At 39.2% G+C, this 22,613-nt stretch overlaps 1 protein-coding gene across 8 annotated transcripts in view; it reads left to right on the top strand.

Annotated features, from left to right (window-relative positions):
* The window catches only part of neo1a (neogenin 1a), a 143,839-nt gene that overhangs the window by 104,449 nt on the left and 16,777 nt on the right, over positions 1-22,613 (top strand). For 7 of the 8 annotated variants that reach the window (XM_087794482.1, XM_087794475.1, XM_087794480.1 and 4 more), the window contains exons 8-16: positions 7,674-7,908; positions 9,649-9,803; positions 12,313-12,461; positions 14,676-14,814; positions 15,245-15,294; positions 18,817-18,961; positions 20,824-20,934; positions 21,237-21,431; positions 21,963-22,058. In XM_087794482.1, the coding sequence (XP_087650608.1) occupies positions 7,674-7,908; positions 9,649-9,803; positions 12,313-12,461; positions 14,676-14,814; positions 15,245-15,294; positions 18,817-18,961; positions 20,824-20,934; positions 21,237-21,431; positions 21,963-22,058 (1,275 nt within the window). The remainder of the gene's footprint in view (positions 1-7,673; positions 7,909-9,648; positions 9,804-12,312; positions 12,462-14,675; positions 14,815-15,244; positions 15,295-18,816; positions 18,962-20,823; positions 20,935-21,236; positions 21,432-21,962; positions 22,059-22,613) is intronic. The other variant, XM_087794478.1, reaches the window with a different exon arrangement.

Here is a 22,613-nt window from a genome sequence, read left to right as displayed (position 1 = left end):
TAAAGTCGGTTTGTGAGCATTAATGAAATCTAGAACTGCACACATCCTCGGAGCAAAAGTACATGTGAGAGGCTACAAATGTTACACATGTACGTGTTCGCCATAGTCCAGGGGTGGGTGATTTCCATTAGGGGCCGCGATATAAACTTACTTCGTCAGTGTCTCTTAGGTTAAAAAAAATCCCTTTATTTGAATGTAAAACTTACTCAAAATTACGAATTGGAAGTAAAAAGATTGAATCTTGTAAAGTAATTAGGTAGAACTTATTAAATTGTTTTTTTCCAATAGCCACAGAAAATACAGCAATCTTTCATAAAAAATAAATCAAAATAAAATAAAATAAGAACAAGAACAAAGAGAAATAAAGAGAAAGAACAAGATGACACAATCTAAGTCTAAAGATGAAGATAAACATCATAGATCAAATAAAAATAAAAAAGACAAAGAATACAAAGATTAACAAAGAACAGAACATCCAGATACTTTCACTCCACTCCTGCCCCCGAACTCAGAATTGTACAATTTAATAGCCCGAGGAATGAATGAGTCCCTGAGTCTATTAGTGTTGCATCATGGGAGGAGCATTCGTGCACTCGTTCTGCTTCTCTGCTCACTGATGACCGTGTTCAGTGATTGTTGTTTGTAATCACACCATTTCTTAATAAATATAAACAGAACTTACGTTATTTAATATTTGTAGGACATAAATCACTATACTACCAAAATACACAATCATATCAGAATTATATTTATTTATTTAATATCAATTTAATCAAGCCCTAAAATATGAACTTTGATAATTCATATTTACAATAGAACTAGTAAACAATATTAAAAAAAAGAAGAAAAAAAAAAAGACTAAAATGAAGCTGTGCGATTGCTAACCTTTGAGGGCCACATAAACATAGTCAAAAGGCCACACGGAGCCCCCGGGCTGCACTTTGCCCTGGGTTTATTGACGTTTTCTAATGCCCCCCCACAGCAGGACAGTAAAACCGTGAACTGTGGAGCTCGACTCGTCTTAAAAACGGCTGTTAAAACAGCTCTGCGTACCTGCGTCAGTGCTGCCTCGTGAAGGTCAACCTTGTTATCAACACACATTTTTCCCTCCATTTTTTTGTCGTCTTCCCTTCAATGCTGCACTATATTTATTCTCAGGATGACAATTTGGCTCCAGTCGGTCCTCCCGGGTACAGTTAATGAAAGAACCCCGGAGCAGGAAAACACCACTTTCCTTTCACGCCCTCCCTCAGCTGCAGGCGGGTGACCCCGGCTAGCTGCGGCTCCACAGCTTTATTTTCCTGTTACTCCCCGTTTCCAGTCCCCTAAGTATAACGGGGAGTAGCTTCACAGTAGGTGGCGGCGCCCCCCCTGCTGATGGTCTCACGCAGAGAAGCAGTTTTATTGGTGGAAGTGTGATGAGCAGGAGTGTTTATTAGAGGGTCCTCCCATGAGGGAAGGAGCTGCTCCACCATCTACGAACATCTTGTTTGACCTTTTCTCGCCAGTCCTGCACACACTCCTGTTGTTGCCATCAATGGAACTTGAAATCAATTGCTTCAATTCCTGGCTTTAGGAGCGCCACTGGAAGGAACCCCCAGGAGGGGGACCGGCACAAAGGCAGGGAGAGCGGGAATGCAAACATTTTCCTGGAGCTTTTCAGACGCCTGTGAAGAGCTCCGTAGCTTCTCCAGCTGGTTTGATGTGCTCAGTAGACGACGGGCCCGTGAGGGTTTGACAGGATAGTAAAAATGTAGGTTAGGCGTGTTTACAATGTATGAAAGCGGAGGACAGGTTTATTTGCATGCAGTCTGAGCGAGCAGCTTTCGATCCCATGTTGTTTCCGAGCATGTGTGTTTGAACTGGCAGCACAAGAAACTCCAAGAAAATGCCCCAGAGCTCAAGCTACTGATTTATAACCAGATTTATTTTTGATCATTATTTCATGCATGATTTATGCTCTTAAAGCAGCAATAAGTAAGATTGAAAATGTCCTTTACAAAACTTTCTTTCATGACACACAGCAGGAGTTGGTACTGTAGTCGGAACAGTTTCTATTTTGAAATTCAATTCATCATCATGATTTCTATTGAACGCCGAGGCTGCTATTTGAGAAGAGAAAGACGATGACTTCATAGTCGGGTTGTCAAGAGAATCACAAGTCTGTATCCGGATAAGGTACTTATTTTTTGCGATACCTCAGACCTGAAACTAGCCTTATCATAGTTTCAGCTTCTTTGTACTGTTTTTTAATTATAAATATGCAACAGAGTTTTTTTGTGCATTTTTCTAGTTTATAAAAGGTATTTAAAAAAAAAAGAAAATTTAAATAGTGACATCACTAATCTACAGTAGTGGGCAGTAAAAGCAAATACTCCAATATTCATACCCAAATATTCCATCGATGCAAACAAAAAATCTATATCTTTTTTCTCTTAATCTTTCGGTGACATGTAAATTACTTAATTTTTGGATTCATTTCTTATATTTTCCATTCCTGGTGTGTTGTGTAGTTTTGTGTTATTTAAAGGGTTTTTTTTACAGTTCAAAATCCATTTCATTCTTTAATTTATGTATTAATCGATTTATTTAATATCAATATAATATTCAGGCCTGATTATAGAGAAGTGTTACATCAATTGTTGTGTTACTATTACACAGTACAATGAATATGTATATTAGTTCCATACTAGCCAGTATATCGTTATGTTTACCATCAGCGCGTCCTTGCAATTTGAATTTAGAGATTAGAGTTATTTTCCAGACGGACGGTGATGATCACATGACCTTCTTGGAGGACATCCCAGTGTCCTTTGCGCTCGCTGGATGATTTGTTATTGATCGACCACATCTTTTAGGGACCGACAAACAACTTAATATTTCTTTTGATGATGATCTGTGGGTAGGAACACAACTCACAAATGGCAGCTAGAGCCAGACGTCACCTTCACCGTCTCACAAATAAATGGGTATGAATTAAAAGGCTTGTTTTCTGTTGTGAAACATTTATTATTTGAAGAGAGTTACATTTGCTACACATCCAGGGGCGCCTGAACAATAACGTATTAAAATTGTTCTTGAAGCCTTTAGGGAAAGCGTGGAAAAAAAGAATGAAAATTCTTTGTGAAGGTAAATAAATCCTACATTAAAACAAACTACTATCGTACATGATAGAAGTCCAGAGGGGTGTTTTTTCAGAAGCAGCTTTTGTGATTCTTAATCTAGGATGTGCTTTCGGGTGGAATACTTAAATTGCTCACAATCGCACAGTGGGAGCCTCAGGATTGTATCAGGCCTCGTCTTTTTAAAAAAAAAAACTCCCTTTTGTCTTCGGCACCATTTGAGAGTTAAGACATTGAAGAAACAAAAATACATCTGTGACCCATTTTTTTTTCCAATATAAAAGCGTTATTCTCTCTGCTCCGTGAAACAGAAAATATGTGTTTGTTTTTGGTTCCTCCTTCGCCGGAGTGGCCTATATAGTCAGTGTTTGTATTGAAACGTACAGAAATAGCATCTTTTTCTGGCGTGAACATCAAACATTCTGCTCGAGACCGGCTGACCACGGAACGCTCCACTTCATTTAAAGGACTTTGATGTCGTCGCTGTAAAATTAAAGGAATTTGAGAGATCGCTATGGATTTTGTTTCAGATCTTTTATCGAGTTATTTGCGAGAAGTGTGTCGGGGTATTATTTTGGAGCCTCTTCAGAAATGGAAGTGGTGCTTTCTGACACTTTTTTTTTTTTCTGGAAAGTCAGAAAAAAGCCTTTTATTTCCGTGTCAGATTGTGGAAGGCAGAGAGTGGAGCCTTTGTGAAGTTTCAGTCTCACTTTAATCTCTGATTATAAAGGAGAGGTGTGGTGTTACCGCTCCACTCCGCCCTTGAGCAATCTGATACAGCATCTCGCTCCACTTCTCCCCGCCGAAGGTGTCAGGAGACCTGCACTTCCTCGAGACACGTTCACGTTCCCGTCAAAACCCTGACCCTCTAATGAGCCGGTTTCAATGACGTCTTATGTTGCTTTTTAGAAGTATCACCGTTATTTTATAACCTCTTTTCTCGCACAAAAACAATGTTTGGCAGTGTTTTCAATACTCCCACGTCTTCCTTTCTCTTCTACTTTGTCTGCGTTTGACACAATTGTCATCCCTACCTGTCTGGGTGTCTTTGTCAGTGGATCACGGGGCGCCGTGAGTGGCAGGAGCCGTCACACTGCTTGTCTAAGAGGCTGTTAGAAAACCACATTGATGTTGGGGCTCATTATCAGATTGTTTTGTCCCTTCGTGAAGAGAACAAATAAGTGATTTAAGGTGTTCCCAAAACACTTACAGTTTGTCCAAATTTTCCTTGTTTACTTCCCGCCTATGACACTTTTCTTTTATTTGAAAAGTGACAAACCTGAAAAAACACCACAGTGTCCTTCGAGCTCCCTCGGATAATTTGTTATTGATCGACCACGTCTTGTCATGACCAACAAACATGCCACACAAACAATGTGTTTGTTTTTATAATGATCTGTAGGACAAGTGTATCAGAATTGAAATAATTTATTTTATTTATTCAAATTCAGTCTTAATTTGAGGGGGTATAAAGTGAAGTCCAGCCTGCATTTTAGTTTCAGACGAGACAAAAAAAAGGTTTGTGCAAAAAGCTTTGTAGCTTTGTACTGAATTATTTGGGTTAAAACCAAATAAATCTTTTAGTGGTTTGATCAGGTCAGCTTGAAAGAAAAGTGCCGAAAGAAATAATAATTTTCTTCATCTTCTACAGCAAAATCAACATTTTTAAAAATGTAAATCTTTTTTTAATTGCTCGAGTTTTAATGTTTTTTTCATGTTTTCTATGATTTCAGGTAGATTGTTATAGGGCTAAAATTATAATCTTCAGGATTATTTTTCCAAATGTACCTCAAACCTACCTTCAAACGACACTAGAGAGTGAAAGATCATTCTGGCGAGTCAAGATGGAACAGCTTTTGTACTTTTTTTTTGCTCCTGAAAATGGAGCAGCATTTGAAGGATAATATCTGGTCTTTAAATCATAGAACTCTTCATGAATTACTTAAAATACTGTTACATTTAAAGGCAGATCCTTCCAGAAAAATGCTATTTTAAGAATGGTATGAGATCCATAATCCATAATCCACTGCATGAAGTGGTTGACTAACTAGGTTAAATACGTTCTTGGCTTTATTTCTTCCATTTCTCAGTAATCGCGGTCTCCCATGTTCCCCACACTTATTATCAGTAATATCATTATCAATAATGCTGCATCTGTCTTGAGTGAAGCCACATCGTTTGGATCGGAAAACCATGGGAGAATCATCTTTCCACAAGGCTCCAGATGTTTTTTTTGCTGAATTCTTTGGAAAAACCGTGTGTTTGGAGTCGAGCGTGTTCCTTCGGCAGATGTTTTAATTCCGCAAACGTGTTCTGTGCTGCTGAAGGTGTCGCCGGATCATGAATCCTTAAAACTCAATCAATTACTTAAAACAACTGAAATGAAGTTTAGCGGGAATGTTGCATCCATATGACTCCCTGTTGCCATGGAAGCGAGGGTCTGGCCGGGTAACCCGGAGTTATTATGTAGATGTGGAGTAACCTTCCTCGTTAAGCCTTCATGCCAGCCGTTCATTACCTCTGGCACGCTGACTAATGATACTATTAATCAGCTATGAATAGAGCTTGGCAGCAGCGGTGGGAAGCTGACACCTCTTACTGTAACAACTACGTGCCTCCGTGTACAAGACAGATTGTCAGAAGGATGCTGGAGGCTGCGCAGCATGTCAATTACCAGCAGATGACGGTGTGAGTGAAGATAGAAACGTGCGCGGTTGATCAATCCTGTTGTCGTACGTATGGGCGCTATAATGTCAACAGTAGTTATCGCACCAGAAGTGATGCTAACTAAGTTCTGAGCCTTATTTGGATCTGTCAAATGGAAATCTAATTCTCATACATTTTCAACACAATTTAGCTCCAAAATAATACTTACAGAAGGTAAAGAAGACATTACATGTTTGTGGAAAAACAGATTTTCAAAAGCTTCTGTTTGCCACTGGTTTAGTTAATATGAAGTCCAATAGCTAACGGCGACACATAATATTTAATATTCCAGCTCATCGTGCCAACAGGGGCGACCAGTGGTCTGGTCTCAGACTCAATAGATTCTTGCTAACAGCTCCTCAAACCATTTGATGCATTTTTTGTGGGTGGATTTAAAAAAATAAATACACAAAATGAAGTGATGACAACAAGCTTACAGCCACTTGCCTTTCATTTATATATTTGTTGTTTACGCCTTAAGGAGTTTCTTTACTTGTGCCATTCTTTGACTAAAACCTGATGACTCTTAGTGGCCTACAGGTCATATTTATCAAGTTTTTTTATTTGTTTTTTTGGCACTATAAATCACAGTGACACTTCATCTAGAACTGGAATTTACAACTGACATTACAGCGACCAACTTGTTCAATCTGTCAGTTACCTTCAGATATTTAAAATTCATAATCTCCTGCTGCTGATTGAAGAGAAGACACATATTTAATGCATTACTTCACTATATCAAGTCCACACCAGCCCAGCTTGATGAATGAGAAAGTGAACCAATAGACAGACTTTCCAAGTTACTACGTGACTTATCTTTATAATTTAATGTGTTTGATTTGACTGTCGGTGTATTAAACACTCTTGCTATAATAGTTTTCTACTTGTTATTTCAACTAAAGTAAAAATAATATTGTTTTATCAATATGTTCACATTTAAACAAGTAGATACTCTTCAAACTAGTTGAGTTCTTTTTCTATTTCTTTAAAAATGTTTTGTTTTATAACCTGAATGTAAGTAAAACATATAAACTGACCTGAATTTGGGTCAGTGAATTATTTTGTCATTTGTATCTAGTAGGAATCAGCTCTAAGACTATGAAATAAGACAAGATACACATTTAATAATCATTTTCTAAAGACGAAGAGAGAAAACTTCGGCTGCACAGGTGATTACTCGTGTGGATGATCTTCGCTCACTTGTCCAGGAAATGTTTTTCTTCCTCCAGTCTGACCACAGATTGTTCTGTCCACGTTCTTTCCACAAAGTCAGGAAAACTCGAATCAAACATTTTTGTGGCCTGGCTGTGAAATATGAGTCTTTTTTAAAAACAAACAGTTTGTGCGCCTTAAAATAACAAATGGCAATAATGTGCATTTTCTTTATTGACTACTGTGTGTTAGTTAGGCTGCCAAGGTTATATCCGTTTTCTGTGTTAACGTGTCCCGGAGAAAAAAGCGACCAATCATTTTTGAGTGGCAAAAATAATTGGATGGAAGGCCGTTTATGAAAATCAAGCGTCTGCTGTCTGTGCCTTCCATTAGAGAGATTTGTAGATGTGCATGTTTAGACTCCCCTGTGCTTTGACTCGTGTAGTAGAAGTGTTCTCTGTGTTTCCTTGTCACACCAACAAGTCTTTTTTGTTATGTTGTTATTTTGTTTTTGTTTTTCCTTTCTTTCGTTTCACTGTCATTTCCATTTCAACTCCTTTTCCTCTTCGAACTGTACCTATTTTGGACGCCTCCCTCTTCCCCCCCGGTCACCCCGTAACCTCACCCGCCCCACCCATTTTGTCATCCCCCTCTCCGTCCCTTCCCTCCTTCTTATCCTTACCCCGGTCCCAGACACAGCCCTTCCCTCCTTTCCTCCCCCCTCACTGGTTCCTAACACTACTGACCATGTAACACCAGGCTCCGGAGGTGTGAGCGGTCCAGCAGGACCCACTCCCTCGGCGCCGCGGGATGTTGTGGCTTCTCTAGTCTCCACCCGCTTCATCAAGCTAACGTGGCGCCCGCCGGCCGAACCGCACGGAGACGATTTAACCTACTCTGTTTTCTACAGCCAGGAGGGCACGAGCAGGTAGAACACACACTCGGCTGCAGTGCCGCCAGGAGGCCACTCACACACTCATTACTCTGTCTGCTAATTTCATTACCGGCCTGTATTTGAGGTCTCTAAACAGCCTTTAGCGCCGCAACTGTTTATTAATCCAAAAACAAACTTTCCCCTTCGTAAAGACTTAATTGTGAGGAGGAATTGGGCACAAAGGCGCCTCAAGAAGATACCGTAGGAGCGTCTACTGCGGCTGTCTATGTATATTAAGACTCTTGTGTTGACGGGAAGTTTAACACAAAAAAAAATGGACTTGCAGTTTGGGAAAACCTGAGTAATCATGATAATAATAACAATAATAAAGCCGTTTAAGCCATGAAACAACAACTGGTTAAGATCTGGTTATAAGCTTTTATATTAGTTCCTCAGTGTACATTAATAAATACGTATAAAATAAATAATGATCAATTTTTAAATAAAAAAAGCCCACATGATTAAATAAGAAAAAAAAAAGGTTTGTATTAACTTGAAATGTTTCTACTTGAGCAGTTACATAAGTAAGTAAGTAAGTAATTTGTATTTGTATAGCCTTTTTCCAGACTGGGGTCACAAAGCGCTTAAACAATCAAAACAATATTCAATAAAGTATATACTTTAGAGGTCAAGATAAACCTGATAACACAACAGGAGTTCCAGAAAATCAAGGAAAAGCCTGAACAAATAAAAACGTCTTAAGATGTTTCTTTAAACAGTCAGTAGATCCATCAAGCGCAAAGATTATAACAAACATAAGGGAACTTTATACAGAAAGAATATACATATTATTTTATATGGGAACTAAAAATGGTAAATTTGTTAAATATTTAAACATACTCGAATGCAAAACAGAATACAGTTCGTCTGATCAACTTCAATGAACTTTTCTTTCCTTTTTGAACTTTTTGCCTTAACACACAGCCGTCAAGTTGTACACACAATGACACGATTAATTACGATGACTTTTGACTCACTATTAAGTAGGTTGAATATTCATTATAAGAATAAAACTTATAAACAAATTTCAAAAGTAAAACCTTATGATGCCCGACCAAGAAAAAAGTTTGTACACTGAGCGTTGAACCATCTTCAATGATTGATTACAAAACATTTTCGATACGCTTCTGCAACCTCACAAGATGTATTTATATTGAGTTCTGCTGGAATATTTTCGCCAAAATCCAACCACCTCTCCATGACTGAAAGCCATGCTTCCTGATTCAGTCTTGACCAATGATGATAAAGAAGAAAAACACATTTGAATAAATACAGTAGTCAGTGTGTACAGCAGATTGAAGCCAAACAATAATTCCTTTATTAAATACATTTAATAAAGATGCATATTAATCTGTTTTAAATAAGTCATGAGTTTTATAAAAATCACAAATATTGCTTATTAAAGTCTCAAAATAAAAATAAGATAATATACATTCTTAGCTACATACAAAGAAGAAAAAAAATCCTAAATTTAAAACAAAGTATCTAAATTTGTAATACTTTATATTTACCAAATACCTTATATCTATATTAACATAAAAGCTCAGTTATTAAGCCTCAAAAAAGAAGGTTTTGAGATCATTGAAAAGTATATTTTATAGATGAAGGCCAATATATATAAAAAAAATGATTTAAAACAATCGTCACATTAATAATTAAATGCAAACAATAATTGTTTTCACATTTTAAATCATGTTCCTGACACTGATTTCCGTGTTTCTGTGTTGACACCAGGGAGCGAGTGGTGAACACCAGCCGTCCTGGTGAGATGCAGGTCACCATCCAGAACCTGATGCCAGACAGCAAGTACGGCTTCAGGGTTGTGGCGCACAACACCAACGGTCAAGGAGAGACGTCTGCGGTGCTGAAAGTTGCCACCCAGGCTGAAGGTGAGACGCGCTCTCCGTAAACAGGAAATGTCAATATTAAGATGGGCCTGTTCGTCGAACACCTCGGTCGACACACGGAAACAAACAGGATGCACTTGAAAGCGGCGCAAATAAAGCGTCACACAAAAACAAATATTTCCACGCGTGCACAAGAACTCCAAACAGACCGACTCCAACTGGCCACAGCTTCAGGTCCGACTGTTGCCAGAGAGTTTCTTTCACTTCCCTCCTTCATAAAGGATTCTCTGTACGTCGGTGTTTACGTTGGTGTGTGATACTGAGTGAGGAATGTTTGGCGGCCGTGATTCTCCTGATCAGAATTCCATCCATTCGAATGTTTGCCGAGCGTTTTCTTTAGGAGTTCTGTGTCCCCTGCAGAAGGGATTCCCCTGTTCTCCGTCCTGCCAGACACCCCTGCACCCCCAAGCTTAGATGCAGCTCAGTCATTGTCACTTTCTAGGTCAGCGTCTATTTTCCACCTGCGTCCTTGAGGAAAGGGCAGATCCACGAGCGGGCGAGCAGGTGTTGGTGAGCTCGGGGGGATAGCAGCGAGGGCGGTCTCTACCTGTGCACCAGATCCTGGCTCCGCTCGGGAACAACGTGTTTCCATTTGGAGAGTAAACTGTTGAACTGCAGTGCCAGACTCGACATAGACGCTATGACTGTTCAGCTGAGACCACACACACACACACACACACACACACACACACACACACACACACACACACACACACACACACACACACACACACACACACACACACACACACACACACACACACACACACACACACACACACACACACACACACACACACACACACACACACACACACACACACACACACACACACACACACACACATTGTGCCAACATATTCATCAGAGAGTCTTTGCTTGCCAAGATGTGTTTTGTTTCTTAACAGACAACATTTATATTCACTCCTGCAACATTTGTATCAAAACTAATGATGCTGCTTCCACTTTCATAAACAACAATTTATGAATTACTGTTTTTATTTTGTTAATCTCTGCACATCTGACATGTACATCAGTCACAACAGTCTGTGTTGAAGCCAGTGTGGACTTCTCTTTGTTTAATTATTTTGTTACATGATGACGTCTTCATTTAATTCAGTTTTATCGGACTTAACAATGTCCTTATTGGAGAGTTTCTTTGTTTCTTCCTTAGGAAAAGTAAACAAACAAACGCAAAGAAAAAAGTCAATGTATTTGACATCAATAGATTAAGTGTGTTAATATAAGGTACAATAAATTTTTACCTTACCTATACCTTATGACTGCCCAATGTTAATAACATAGTAAACAACCAGAGATATCAAAGCAAACAATATATTACACAGTGCAAACAACATGACTTGTCCATACATAAAAAACATACACAAAAGTAAGGACCATGAATAGATCTGAAAGTAAAAAACAGAATTTTAGAGTTGATCCAGAAAGAAACTGGCAGCCAGTGAAGAGTTTTAATGATCGGACAAATGTGAGTTCTTCTACTGGAGCGAGTCAGAATTGTAGAGTTTTGTATCAACTGCAGGTGAGACAGCTCCTTCTTGTTAAGACGCGAAAATAAACTGTTACAATAGTCTAAATGAGAAGATACAAAGCACCACTAACTAATGCAGTGAGAAAAGATCAAACTTAAGACCTTAAAAATAATTCACTTAAATAAACTAATCTAGTATGTATGCAAAGAAGGGCTCAATACTCTTAAGCTTTTGATTTGAAGTTCTTAAGTGAGTTCCTAATTTTTCAATTCATTGCATCTGTGCCTTGTGGGTGAAACTGTCCAGCTCTGTTATATTTTTTGGATTTTCGTGAGACAGTCCCAGCTTCCAAGGGGACACCCAGGAAAGCCAGTCCAAAGTACTAGTTACTCAAAGTCACTAAAGGGATTTACTAATTATGGTGGGTAGTCACCCATTTTTATTCATATACTAAATATGAACTTAAAAAACCTAATACAATGCATCTGTGATGGAAGTGTACCCTGGCGCTGTGTCCTTAAGAGGATAAAGCAGTGTTTTACATTTGAAGTCCTTTAGCTGTCGATTCTTCCTTGAAAACGTGCGTCACTCTGGGATAAATCTCCGTGGACCTCATCTCGGGGTACAATGGCTACGTTACCTCACTTGTAATCCAGAGGATTTACATGTGTCAAGATGTGGCTTTGGAGCTCCGAAAGATTTCTCTCGCTGACGGCTGTAATTGCTACACAATGAAGACAAAGTGTTGTAGGCGCTAACGTTAAGACAGACATTTAAAGAACAAAAAAGCTTTTGGGAATGAAGGTGGAACATTTCCTGATCCGCACCTTAGTCCAGCTGACTAGTTGAAATCCTTCTAGAACAATGAGGTGAATGAATGAGATCCTGCTCACATCCTCTTGTCGTCTGCTTCCGTTGAAGTGTGTTAAAGGTGTGTGTCAAAATGATCAGTCAATCCAGTGTTTTGTAACTATTGTGTGTCTCTCTCTCGTCATCAGTCCAAGTCCCTGGTCCTGCACCGAACCTCCAGGCGGTGTCCAACTCCCCCACCTCGGTCTCTCTGACCTGGGACAAACCTCTGACTGGAAACGGTGCGATTCTCACCTACAAGTTGTATTTCACGGACAAGAGCGTCGGCAACGAGCAGGTGACAGACTTTTTACTTTATAGTAATTCACTGAGGGACTGTTTTCAAAAACATACTGACCTGGTTTGAATAGTACACAATCAATAATTGACCAACACGGTGCCATTTCAAAATTAAAAATGTGTGAATGGCTGTAAAAAGCACTACCGAATTTCCCCTCGTGGGACTAATAAGGGATTCTAAAAAAAAAGACTCACCAAATAAAAGCCTAAAAGTATTATCATTTTCTTTTTCACCACAAACATAAATTCCTATTTAAATTATTATCCCTTTTTTGTTGCCCAATGAATTTTACTTTAACGTTCTGTAATTGATAAATATATTTGATTGACTTTATAAATCACATTTTAGTTATTTAATCCATGAAGAATTTATAATAAATGATAGTGTTGTGGTGTGGTATCTTAAACGGACTTCTATGCATCCTCAAAACTCCAATTTTATTTGATCAAGAAGCAGTTCCAGCTACGTCAAGTTTCTAAATCATTTTTACTTTTGAAAAGCAAATGAATCTGTTCCTGTTGGAGTCATAAGAAAGGATAAATGGTAAAATCAAAATTAACCTAATTAACCTAAAACATCTATTAAACACAACAAACGGTGTGAGATATGCAGGAAAAATATCACGACAACAAAATGAAAATTGCAAAAACAGTAACTAATGATTACACTTCAAAGCCACCATACTTCTAACTGCCTGTGCCTGATATAAGTTTAATATCAACGTACTTTTAGGGCAGAATTCAAGACAAACTCCTGTATGTGTTTTGGGTCTCCAAAGATTTTCTGAAGGTCAGGTCAGACACATGGTATCGACTGTTAAGTCGGGCTAGCATGAGCCCTTAAATACTTTAGCGCCTTTTTTTTTTTAAGGAAACAAGATACATTCCAAAAAACAGGTGATCAATCCAGCGAGCAGTGGTGCGCCTCAATATTATATATCATATGTCAATTGTTTTTAATTAAAAGAAAAATTAATTGAAGATTTGGTTCCAAACTAGTATTTGTGGGTTGCTAATGCTAGGTGTGAGTTACAGTTCATTCATCATTCTTGGCATCATTAGATGTTATTTTGACAGTTTTCATGAGCTCATAAAAGTGGTACGAGGAGAAAACTGCGCTGCTGCTGCAACACTGAGCCGGACTCAGCATCACACGGCGAGGCATTAAAAACCTTTAATATGATAATGGATGAGTCAGTGAGCGAGCGTATTGAAGCCTCAGCACCTCGCAGGAGAAGAGGACGGAAATAGATCAAATGGATCAAAATGGGTGAAAGGAAGATGTGCGGCGGGAAAAGAAAATACCTAAAAAAAAACAACTAATATATACAGTATATATATTCAATATTCATTAACATCAACGAGTACCACTGTTTTTAGTAGATGAAAATACAAAATGGCCCAATGTCTCTCTAAATTATGATAAACAAAGATTATGGGTGACATTTAAACACAGAATAATGAAAAATGTCAACACAAAGAATAAGCTACATATTATGAAGCAGTGATGTCTAAGTGAGTAATTGCTGCAGCTGCCGAATATTTACCACAGTTTTGTCTCCTCCCTACAACTCTGCTTTTGAAAAATAATGAGCCTGAATTAAAGTAAAATACCTCTTTTTCACTGAACAGCTTTATTTAATTTTGCCTTGTTTATATGGATTTGATTGGATACTCAAAACATCAATGTGTGAAGTTGTTTAAAGGCAAGAGGACCTTGGAAAAAGTGGGTCTTGTGGGTCTTTGATTTTTTTTTTGTGTCCCTCGAGTTTAACAAAACTTTTAGACAGTTTTATAAACTGCTCATTTATATTATTTATGACGAGTTCAATTTGAAAAAAAACAATCTCTTTTTATGACTTTCTCAGTATTTTTGTACCATAATATTCAGGGAAAATGTAATTGCCTAATGCTTTTATTTTACATTGAAATGTTTCTTTCAAAGTTATTTTAGTGAGATGTACATCAAATCAATGTATACTAAAACAAAAAAATATATAATAAATAATTATTAGGATAATCACACTTGGAAATATCTTTAAATTTGGTCTTTTTTATCACATTTTTTTATTTTTTATATTTCCTGAGCATAATAGGTCACTAGGGTTTGACTGCTCCTAAGAACTGTCACAGTCAGTCTAAAATGGAGACAATGTAGAGTTGTTGATCCTGTTTCCATGTAGTCTCATCATTTCTGCCTTCTCTTCCTCAGGACGTTGACGTGGACGCTCAGTCGTACGTCTTAAACAACCTGAAGAAGAACACGGAGTACAGTTTACGTGTGGTGGCCAACAACAAACACGGTCCTGGTGTCTCCACGGAAGACATCATCGTTCGAACTTTGCCTGATGGTCAGAACATGTTCTATAACTTTATTTTAAGAGTCCAATCCATGCCTTTCTTCGCTGCCTGGTACCTCTTTTTAATTGCAATTATTTTAACTTTTGATAATATACAAGTCAAACTATGAAACACCTAAAAAGTCAACTTTTCTTGTTTGACGTCTTCACAACTTTTCTCTCGCTGCCTTTTCCTGCAGCACACGCCTCATCCAGAGAATTAAAAAAAACTTGAAGATGACATCAAGGAAGGTTCACGCAGTGTTTCTATGACAACCGTAAAAAGAAAAAAGGCATACAAGGTTGCGCTGAGTTGGTACCATGCAGCGAGGAAGCAGCTTGACTCATTTTTCACTTGTGACATTTCCTCTTCACTTTGAAGTAGAGCTGTTTCCAGTAATGTCATATTTAGTTCCCAATTCTGTTCCCCCTTGTTTTCCAGTGCCAAGCGCCGCTCCTCAAAACTTCACGCTGGAGGTCCAGAATTCAAAGGTGAGGCGCGGCGGAGGGATTTGTTTGTCAGTCTGCCTGCAGCACATTCGCACTCTTGCTGAGGCCGCTTCATTTTTTTCACTCGCTTGTTGCACGCGGACGACGGTGAGGAAAGTCGTGTAATCCCCTTGAAGTTTATTCTGGTTTGTTTTCTCCGAGCGTGAAGTGATACGTCACACTCCAACAGACACGACTCCTGCAGGCTGAGGAGCAGTTGTTGTTGTTGTTGTGTGTTTAGAAGTGTTAGCAGCACGTTTTGACCTCTCATCGATTATGTTATCGCGCATCAGAAGGGTTTAGCTCGAGTGTGATTCTCCTTCCCCGGGAGGATTATCACAGTGACCTGCAGGTAAATTAAGGTGCATCAGTGGTTTCATTTAGTCAATTTGAGGTTTTTTTCTTTGCTACACCTTCTGATCTGTTTCAAGGCTCGGTCGTATCAGATCCTGTGGTTTTTGTTCACTCTGAGAGTAACAATCTCCCCGAGTTGAACTGTTCAGATCTGATTATTCACAAGGATGTTAAGAATTTGTTCTTAAGATTTAAGACGATGAAATATCTTTTGCCCAAGAAAACCACAACATAGATTAACAGTCGCCACCAAATGATTGACAGTTATTAAAATTAGTTTGAGTTTTTAGTGACTTTCTGTGGATGAGGTTGAAGCATCGTGGCTTCTCACAGCGGAAACTTAAATCATCATATCCTGGAACCTTCTCAGGTCTTTCTACTGAAGCACAGTCTTTGGATTGTTCCGATTCTTTACACCTCCGCAACGTGTGAAACAAAACAAAATGGGAGAGAATCTGAACTTTGGATATTTTTATTCAATCTGTTATTTTTGAATTTGAATTGATTTCATTATCAAACTCAAGAATAAGATCAACAATTGTTTCAAAGTAAGTTTCAGTCTTTCGAGTCTCAACTAAAGCGTCTCATATTCTCTGTGTACAATAACGTAATGATTAATTGACTATTAAAAACAATTCATGATCACAAGTAAGTCCCTCATCATGATCATGTTTATAACTTATTACTTTATAAAGTTCTCCCGGGTCTGAAATCTCGTCAAACGAGAGGTTACAAGAGCAGAGTTTTTCGTGACGTAACAATGGTCTTCACTCCTCCTGCAGCAGCGGAAAAAATCCTAGCTCCTTTTATTATACACAGTGCCAAAGACGTGGAAACTTCGAGGATTGATGACGCGCAGTGACACACCTCAATGCTTGACCAATAACAGCAGAGTGTACGTGGTTATGGTAAACAGGATTTTGGCTTGAGAAAAACGGCTTTCAGTGGGCGAGGCTTACGATCATTTGACATACTGATGATACAAGTGAGGTCAAGATCCATTTAAGACGCACTTCAATCAACACATTAGTTGAACTTTAATCAACAACACATACTGTACACCCAATTTCATTGTGAGTCAGTTGTGACCGAAATACCGCTGATGAATTGTCTTCTCTGGTTCACTGGTGCAATCTCATGCACTGAAAACTCGACCTACAGAGAACTGAGCAATATGTGCACTAATTTAACTTGTTCCCCAACGAAAAAGCGTATTATTGATTTATTTTTCAGCAATGCAGGAAAATTTCGCCTCCTTGGTTATTAAAAGGTTGTTGTGTAGCTTAATGACATAGTTGTGCGATAATGGTGTCACCAGTGTCCCACTCCTGTTTGAACAGGAATCATATTAGGATCCAATCTGAAAAAGAAAAGGAAAATACACACATACAGTGTGTGTGTGTGTGTGGGGGTGTGGGTGTGTGTGTGTGTGGGGGTGTGTGTGTGTGTGTGCAATAAGGTGTTGAGATTGGTTCCAAGTAGATACAATATAAAAAATATATAGAATAATAGCTGGATAAATGTATGGTTCAACCCTTTTTTCTTCATAACATTATGCATTTCAGCAATTAAAGATTCAAAGTGTGTGTTGTTACTATGATGAAGTTAAGATAACACAGTTAATAACATTAAATTAATCCAATGATCTGTATTCCATAGACAACACAAACAATATCTGCTTGTATAGTTTTGTTTGAAGTTGATCATGCTGACACTGAAGTGAATTAACTCACAGAAAAACATCATAATCTAACATCCATAAGGATGAAGCGTACATGTAGAGATGTCATGGCGTCTTCTGGCCTCTAGGGCAAGTGTTTACCGCTTCATTAGGTTTCTTTCTACGTGCTGGTATTCGTGCACGTGTCGATTGAAGGCACGCTTTCGTGAGCCAAGTGAATTTCCTTGCATGAATTCATAAATCCCATTTAGGAAATATTTATTCAATTTAAATGTCCGCATCACACTGCGATTTAAAGTCCTGCTGCTCGCTCAGGGCTTCACAAACTGCGTGTGATTAACACAGGAAATTGGGCTTCGCTTCCTTTTCATTTAAAGCGTTTGATCTTCAAACGCCGGCTTCTCGCCGTGTTTATTGTATATTTCCACCGAGTGATGGACGACATTAAACGAGGAAAGAATGGTTTGCAACTCAATTTGAGACAAAAAGCAGCCACAAAGCGAGGACGATATGAAGAAACCTGCAAAAGACTGCAAAAGAAAACGAAAAAAAAGCAGCGTCCGGCGCTTGTGTGAGCAGAGCCGGAGCGAGGGAGCTGTCAAAGCACACCAGCGAGGAGCCGCTTCACAATCCTATCACACACACTCAGCTTGAGTGAGAACTGGCCACCCGTGTTGGGGGACACTCGACAGAGAGTTGTGGAGAGAAAAAAAAAACACAAATGTTGACAAAAAAGCGAGGACTCACTTCTGCTTCCATCCAACACAACATTCATCCGAAAACCTTCTTGAAGTTCTTTATTTGAGTCGCCAACTTCTCCTGAGTCGCCATCGGGACGCCTGTTTTCGCTGGAATGTTTACCTTAATTTCCTCGTCTCGGTTTTGTCCGAACATCAAATACTTACCTAACTAGAAATGTTCAACTCTGATCCCCATTTCTACCTTTTTATTTCGGCTTCTACATCTTTCTTTCTCTCGCGATCCATTCTTTCTTCTTCTCAAAAATCAATGAAGCCGCTCTGAATGATTCAGGAGAAACTGGGAGCAGCGCAGCAAACACCAGTGCAGGATATTGGCGTAAAATGGAATTAATTGAGCACATTTAACTCAAATTAAGTTTCTCAAACTCCCTCCTCTCGGCTGGGGAGGAGTGTGTGTGTGTGTGTTTGCACTGTGGTGTGCATCAGTGGGGAAGTGTTAATTAACTCTGGTCTCCTGCTGGGCGACCCCCCACCTGCCTCCTTAAATACACAGGAATATTGCGACGCATGAGTCCCACAACAGTGCAGCAAAGGCCCGCCAGCAGAACCGCGTGACGCTCCTCACACACATGAAGCAGCTCATCAACACGCGTCTGATGTTTAATTCATCTGTTCGCCTTTTTGGCTAATGTGCTGATTGCCGGCGTTTCACCGGAGATCACAGGGTGTTTCGGGGGATTTCACTGTTAACCTAAATGTGCCTAACTTTTTTTTTTTTTTCCCCCACAGAGCATCATGCTCCGCTGGCAGCCGCCGCCACTCGCCGGCCAGAACGGAGACATCACCGGCTACAAGATACGATACCGCAAAGGGTCGAGAAGAAGCGAAGCGTCCGTGACCACGGAGGGAACCCAGCTCTTCAAAGTCATCGACGGTAACTCACCATACTTCATATACAGTTTCAAAATGCTGTAATGATGTGGTCATATAGATAAATGAGCAGTCCTTCTTTAACACGCCTTACTACGCTGCAGTAGCCGCTGTTAGCTAGCATGGCTACCAGCTAGCAAGTATTACGAGTGATCGCAAACGTGTCATGGTTGACCACCAACATTAGCAAGACTTCTTTGTCTTAACCCAATAAATTGTAAACTCTCTTTTGTGTTGAATTTAAAATGTTCTGTAGAAGTTTCATGATGGAAGTTTGATAACTTGTCGCTAAGCTAACATAAATGCTAAAGGGGAAAATATGGCGGGAAAGTTGTAATTTTGTGTCTTCTGCTATTCCCTTTTTGTTTTAGTTAATGTCGTAGTTACTGCTGGTCCTGTTTCATTAGTTATTTTGTTTATCTGGTATTTATTGAGTGAAATGGCCTTTCAGTAGGCAGTTGTACAAATACTGACTTAATATATCTTTATATTTCTTGTTTTTAAGTGTAATTTGTCTACTAAACGAGGGGAAAAACTAAAATAAAGATACAAAAATATAAAAAGAACCTCATTATATGGTTATATTAGATTTTTTTGCTCACAATAATGCAAAGGTTGAAATCTGACATTGCTACAGCAATATAACCAACTATTTAAAGAAATAATTTTGTAACAGACGATAACATATTCAGTCAGTTCATTTTTTAATGTATTTTTTTCTGAACATGACTTGGCTCAATGGAAAAAACTTTATAATCCCTGATCTCTTGCTGAAAGTTTTATTGAAATACTAGTTTGGAGTTATTGTTCAAATAGACTTAAACATAATGATCACATAGACTCATCATCAAAAATACATTTTGCCATAAGAAAATCCTGGTCAACTGAAAGTGATAACTTGAGAAAAGCTAGCTACAGAATATTGTTGGTTTATATGATCTTTAAAGCTTCAAAGGTGTTGTAGTGTATCATGGGTCTTGGAGTGTATTCGATGCTCTATTATTATATAGTATCAGATGGTTTTCCTCATCTTCCTCATCTTCCTCGTCCCTCTCTAACCCAACATCACCAGGCATCACCAAAATAAGCTCCATCCCACTAGATGCACTCGCACCGCTGATGAATATTAAATGTTGTCTCAGCAAGTTAGAAGTGGCCCGGCACCACGCTGTGCTCGGCATCAAAGAGAATATACACTTTAAAGTTGATTTGTGTTTTTTTAAGAACATTTTGTGGGTTGAAACAGAGGGGTGTTTGTTAGTTCAAAAGCATTTAGAAGGAGATGTTCCAGCCTCGGAGGCATTGATGGTTAGGAAGTCTTTGGAAGAAACCTCCCCCCCAAGGGCAGCCCTGGATCGTGTGTTGAGAGAGAGCTACAAGATTTAGCATGTTTCCATTAAAGGGGACATTATGATGACGATGAAAGATTTCATTAATACGGCTGCTGATGATTTATCAGTCGGCGGTCACATGTACAATTGGATCCCTGCAGTGCATTTCAAAGGGAACCAAAGATGCCGGTTTAACCCCTCGCTACTTTTCCACTGAAGTCTGCAACTTTAAATACTTACTCTCCCTGCAGAAAACCATCATTTTACTTACCTAAGCACAAAAATCGATGGTGAAATATAAATCTCAAGCAGCAAACGTCATTAAATGGCTGCGCAGAAGCCGCCCGTTGATCCGTCCGCCAGCCAGCGTATGGATTTCTCCCTTCAATTTATTTCCAAGCGTTTAAAATATTTGTGCAGGGAGAATTGTTATTGTGGCGCTCCGACCCGAGCCAGGAGCCGGGAAGACAGCTGCTGCCCGGGAGAAGCTCCATCACGCCGGAGTTAATTCAGTTCAAACTGTTTTTCGATGCAGGCCTGGAACACGGCACCGAGTACTCCTTCCGCGCGTCGGCCATGACGATTAATGGCACCGGACCGCCCACCGAGTGGACCGCGGCGGAGACGTTTGAAAGCGACCTGGACGGTGAGCTGCACTTGTTTACCCGAGTTAAAGCTTCCAATCGATGTCCTGATGAATGTATATTTAATGGATTGATTTCACGCCTGCTGGCTTCCAATTAAACTCGGAGTCTACAACCTGGATGAATATACAATTGTTCGGCCCCTGCAAAAAGATTTTGGCCCCCCTCAACTCAGTTAAACAGTGGTTAATATATAAATCAAATAGAACCCATAATTCTTATTCTTATCTTACTAAATTAAAAGTAAAAAAAATGTTTACAAGATGTATATTTCAGAGTAGAAGTTTCACGTTGTTTTCAACAGAATCAAGAGTCCCGGACCAGCCGAGCTCCCTCCACGTCCGGCCTTTGGTCAACAGCATCGTGGTCAGCTGGACGCCGCCGGAAAACCAGGATATCGTGGTCCGCGGCTACAGCATCGGCTACGGCATCGGCAGCCCCCACGCTCAGACCATCAAGGTGGACTACAAGCAGCGCTACTTCACCATCGAGAACCTCGGTAAGTTTAAATGTTGTGTGTTTGAAAGTGTCGACTTTAACAACCTGTGGATCATTTTTGTTATATAAGTTGCCTATATTTATATAATAAGTCATGTTTGATTCATTTTTCCTGCTTTATCGCTCCCTTATTTATAAACTAATGCTTGTGAATTTTTTACACCATTAATAAAAAATGACGTGGAACTTCATGGGGGTCCGGAAACGCCACATTTGGCATTCGGTTGAAAGAAAATAAGTTGGTGCAACTTTTGATGGTCAAAGTTTGTTGTGATCCATTTAATGGAATATTGAATATGTTGCCAGAGGGCTCAGACAATTAATGAGAAGCTCACTTCAAAAGTAATCCTTGAAAATTGGGAGATTTTGAAAGGAAATAGTTGAAGAATTTATATGTATATATGCATAATTAAAGCCTTCATTACAATCACAGGGTGGTGATTGTATTCAAATATTCACGGGACGGTATTAGAATAATGAGCGTGGAATCCTGATTAGAGGGTGAGAAGCATTTATCTTGGTATGTTTTCAGATCCCAGCTCCCACTATGTGATCACGCTGAAGGCCTACAACAACGTTGGTGAAGGCATCCCTGTGTACGAGAGCGCCATCACCAGACCACAGTCAGGTAGGAACAAACTCGGTTCAGGGTTCAAACGAGCCAGAGGTGATGGCACAACAATTTAAACTGAGCTTTGACTCATTTTAACCAGCAGTGGTTTGTTCGCGGTCTCAGTAACATGTTGGTTGAGAAGGGAAAGTTAAACTTTTAATGCAGATTAAATCTTATAACTCACCTGCAAAACTTTACTTACTCAGCGGTTCTCAAGTTGTCCATTTAGCCGTCAAAAGACCGTAAAGAAACTAGTTGAAAGGACCAGTAGAAAGAAAAAAGGTCCTCTACCTTAAGTGCAACAAAGTATATAGTGGAAGAGTTTAATTCGATTTACTTTTTTGCCTTAAATAATGTAAAACATTAAGCAGACTTGATATTTTATTCTCACTTTTATTAAACATACAAATCTGGTCCTTAGGATCTTTTTTTGTTTATTGCGTGAATTACAATGATTATTTCCGGACTAAAAAAAAGATGCTTTCTTCTTGCTCTTTGAGGCTTATTAGAAACGTTTACACTACAGAATATAAAAATGAAATGATACGAGTGGAATAAAAAGAGATGAAT

This window comes from Callionymus lyra, chromosome 6 (genome assembly GCF_982586985.1).
Source record: "Callionymus lyra chromosome 6, fCalLyr1.hap1.1, whole genome shotgun sequence".
In the NCBI taxonomy this organism is placed as follows: domain Eukaryota; kingdom Metazoa; phylum Chordata; class Actinopteri; order Syngnathiformes; family Callionymidae; genus Callionymus; species Callionymus lyra.
The sequence above is the reverse complement of the archived record's forward strand: the minus strand, read 5'-3'. Positions and strand labels throughout refer to the sequence as shown.